Source organism: Limulus polyphemus, unplaced genomic scaffold, assembly GCF_000517525.1.
Source record: "Limulus polyphemus unplaced genomic scaffold, Limulus_polyphemus-2.1.2 Scaffold6374, whole genome shotgun sequence".
In the NCBI taxonomy this organism is placed as follows: domain Eukaryota; kingdom Metazoa; phylum Arthropoda; class Merostomata; order Xiphosura; family Limulidae; genus Limulus; species Limulus polyphemus.
The window spans coordinates 11,308-15,520 of record NW_013671984.1 but is presented as its reverse complement, the minus strand read 5'-3'; the positions used below and the strand labels follow the sequence as shown (position 1 = coordinate 15,520).

The 4,213-nt window shown below is 35.1% G+C and overlaps 1 protein-coding gene across 2 annotated transcripts in view; it reads right to left on the bottom strand.

Annotated features, from left to right (window-relative positions):
* Window positions 1-1,814: 1,814 nt before the first annotated feature.
* LOC106473654 (protein FAM69C-like) overlaps window positions 1,815-4,213 on the bottom strand; it is an 11,930-nt gene continuing 9,531 nt past the window's right edge. For both annotated transcript variants that reach the window (XM_022402063.1, XM_013934335.2), the window contains exon 3: window positions 1,815-2,346. In XM_022402063.1, coding sequence (XP_022257771.1) covers window positions 2,167-2,346 — 180 coding nt within the window. In that variant the 3' untranslated portion in view covers window positions 1,815-2,166. The remainder of the gene's footprint in view (window positions 2,347-4,213) is intronic.

The following is a 4,213-nucleotide window of genomic DNA, read 5'->3' as shown; positions in this document are numbered from 1 at the left end:
AATTAACAAACGGAGACGTAACAATATATACATACTAGTCCAGTCCCGGTAGACTAGAACATCCAGTGGATGTTACTCCTGTCCTTGTAGTCTCAGACATTACAGTGAACTTGTGGAGTTGAAAATACCAGTAAATCTATGAAAGGTTCTCCTGCCCTGGTATTTTATAACAGAGGTTCATAAACTTTTTTGTTAATAGAACACCTGAGTATTTAATATCTGTGTGCCATAATAGGATCTACACACTATGTTGACATTTCTTTTCTATAACGATACAACCTCTTCACAGACCACAGATTGTGAATTACTGACCTATAATATTCTAATGAATATAATATATTGTTACGTCTCTGTTTGTTAATCAACTTTCCGTAACTTTGTTCCGACAAAACTTAAGCGACACAAGTACTTTCTTGATAAAACTGGTTTATTCTTTCCGAATACAACTTTACGATACACTTATTTTCAACAGTCGCGCTAAAACAAACGCTATAACAACAATACGTCTCTCTCTGACTGCAGATCAATTACACACTGTCTACACACATTACATTACCGCGTCACGTTGTCCCCCTCTTTTATATACCCGACTACCCTATATCTAGTAAATACTAGAGCATTCGCCAAAGTACAGGATAGTTCTAGAAAATAGGTGGCGCCACACTAGTCACGTGACCTCGATGACGCAACAGTATATATGGTATTTGAAAACTACTTACACAAAATAAACCATATTCCCAAAGTTATTTAAACAGCAGGTAATGCGAATGATAATTTATTCCTCCACACCATTCAGAAAATAAAGTGTTTGTAGGAATGTAATATAAAAAAGAAAATGAAACTTAGTCTATTCTTACATTTGAAACATGTCATTGAATTAAGAATAATTTCAAAGGATTTAACCTTTAAGGTAATGAATGTACCTTACCTGTGGTGTGTACCAGTTCAAACACTATACACAGAGAATGAAGGTCACCAATGCACAAAAAATGAACAGCTTGAATGATGGCCACTTGAAGCAGATCTAGTGACCAAGGATTCATATTTTCCATTGTTTCACTGACATATCCATCAAAAATCACTGCTCTAGGATGAGCAAATTTTATTTATGCCTGAACATGCCAAGAAACTTCATCAGGACCCTGTATAATTATGACACTTTTTTCAACTATTAACAGTATCTGTTCTGGAATACCTATGTAACTGGCTATACCTATATTCCAAATCATCGATTAATATACACTCCAGTATAATGTAGTGTATCTTAAACTATACTGCTCACTTTATTTCATCTCAGTTACTAATAGTGATACTTTTGTGTTAATTTTATTTCTCTGCATTCCATTTCCATGATGTAACATCTCTAAGTTCATGCTTCATTGTCATTTGATCAATATATTTTACTCCTGAAGCAAAATCATTGTAATTTCTGTACAGACATATTATAATAGGGGACAAGATATGCCAAGTTTTAACAATGTTAGTTGGCATTAACTTCTCAGCTACTTTGCAATTATTAACATTTATTAAAATTTCTTCACACATGGGAAAACTATAAAATACTTGTAGCTCTTGTTTCTGATTGTACAGAGTAAGAAATGATCAACATATATACACATTGAAAGTGAACTTTTGACATCATTTAGAACTTCATTAATATCATTATTATTAAAAGTTACGTCATTTGTTTCACCAAATTAGCATACTGTATAACTATGTAGGTAATACAGAGATGAAACATTATTTTACTGATCATTAACTCTCTCAAAAGTAAATTTTCAGAAAACAATAAAAGTGAAACTTAAGACTGTTGCTGGGTACATTAAAAAAAAACTGTTTATTTATTTATTTTTCATATATTACAAACATCATAAAAGTTTGCATCACTTTTATACTCAGGTCCCTGTACTGTAATGTATCTTCCACTCATATAATAAACATTCTCTATCTTAAACTCTCACACATTTCATAAGTATCAGCTGTCTCAAATAATTAACACATGCATTTACACTGATATATTGCACTAAGAACATTGAACACAAAAAGTACTATATGAATTAAAGCACTAAGGATTTAGAAGTAATATTTTTTGTATCTTTGAATATGAGGTTCAAACCAAAGACTACCATCCGGCATTGGATTATATAAAACTCCAATATTATCGGCTCATACTGCGGTCTTCAAGAGCCTCTCAATTTTGTTAATAATTTCTCCAGTTTCTGAATCATTCACATCTTTTCTTGAAATGCAATGTTGAAGTTCTTTCTGCAAACCTTGAGCAATGGTGGGTGGTGCTGGTCCTAACAGACCAAAATATTGTCCCATGAGAACATTTTTACACAGCCTCTGTAAGAAGAAAACATATGCTATCATGAAAAAGAAGCGAATAAAAATATTGTGGTTAGGTTCTGCTCAATAAAAGACTTTTACTAATAGTAACTTATGAGTGAAAGTGAAGTGTTTATTGATATGTCAGTTACACTATATCTTCTATATCCAGTGCTGACAAAGCATTTTGCCCAAAACAGGGCTCTTTAGACTGGCTTGGTCATGATAGACATAGTAATGCATGGTTGAGACCTTATTTATATTAGGAAAGTTAACATTTTCTTTACTTGTAAGTGTATATTAGATAAATGTTTGTGAATGTGCCAAACCTTATATTATATTAACCCCTTTAGTGCCAGTCTACAAAGTAATCATCATTAGACCATAACCATGCATGAATAGGAAGGTGACAGATCCTCCATGCCCAAAGAAACACCAGAAGTGAGGATGAAGGGTGGGAGGTTCTCTGGGGACATATGTATCTGAAATACATTAGCCAGATGTGAGGATAGGACATACATAGTGCAGTCAATTTTATTTTTCCTGAAGTACAGCCTGGAAGGTAAGATATATAAATACTATCAAAGCAGTTTTGTGGAAAATCCCACATCAACAGCAACCACTGAGCATGGACACAGTTAGGCTTAACAATTTCTGTTATCCTCCACTTGATGTGCAGGTTTTGTGTGAGAGAGAAGCATTCCCTGTGAGGCAACATCAGCCACACAGTAGGTTCCATCTTCTCTATAATATAGATATATTTAATAAATAAGGTGGTTGTGAGACCTGCAAAAAACAGTAAAATTAATAACTCACTTTCTTAGAGCCTTTGTGAAAATTCGAGAATGGCAACTATAGGGAAATGAAAAGCACAATGTGGTGTAAGTAATCTGACACAAGGATATCAGAGGTCACCTACATTCCCTCTGCAAGATCTCATCTAGGATACATCGATGACTACAGACAAGGGAAGCCATAAGATGACATACTTGATGGGAGGAGACATGAAAAAAGTAAAATGTCCACCCCCCCCCCAAAAAAAAGAATAGATGGATAAAGCAGTGTCAAGTTGGAAGAAAATAAGTAGCAAAAGGAAAAGGAATCCCACGGAAAGAAAAATGTTATCAATTGTAAGACAAAAGAAACAATAAAAGTCTAAACAATTATACAGAGAAGAAAGATAAGAGAGGATGATTAAAAAAACATCCAATAACTTCCCCAGGAAGCACAAGTTTTGGGAAGGACTGTCTCTTTAGCACAATGTCAGAGCAGCATCTCCTATATGCAAGAAAACATATTTTAAGAGAAAAGTAGTACAGAAAACAAGTGGTGGCTAATGGATCAAACAGGAGATAGGTAAGAGCACAGAGATTCAAGACCAGAATAGTAACCAGATGAGGAGGAAAATGGAAGAAGGAGGCTTGGAAGAGATCCATAAGAACTGGGGAAAGAAACAGAGAATGGCTGGGGAAATGACAGAAGAGTATTGATAAGATCATTCTGTAACTAGTGATAGTAAAAATCGAAGTCCACAAGGTGGATAGACATATAGAAAGATACTGGACAAGTCCCAACTCTGAGCACCTATTGCAAAAGTCCATAACTTGAGATCAACATAGTGGAAGCTAGGTGTTGAGGAGAGTTGCAAAGACATCAATGAAAGGACTCCCAAAATGGCAGCTGAAGTCCACTGAAAACACCAGAAGACATATACCCCACTCTGTAAAAAGGGTCCAGTCTGGGTAAGACAGTCAATCTACCAACAGGGTCAAAGCTCCCAGAACATGATAGACCAACAACCAAATGTGGTGATTGTGAGATCTAATAAGAAAGTCTAGAGCAAGGAAACAAGGATCCTGAGAGTGAGTGCCTCCCTGAAATAAGA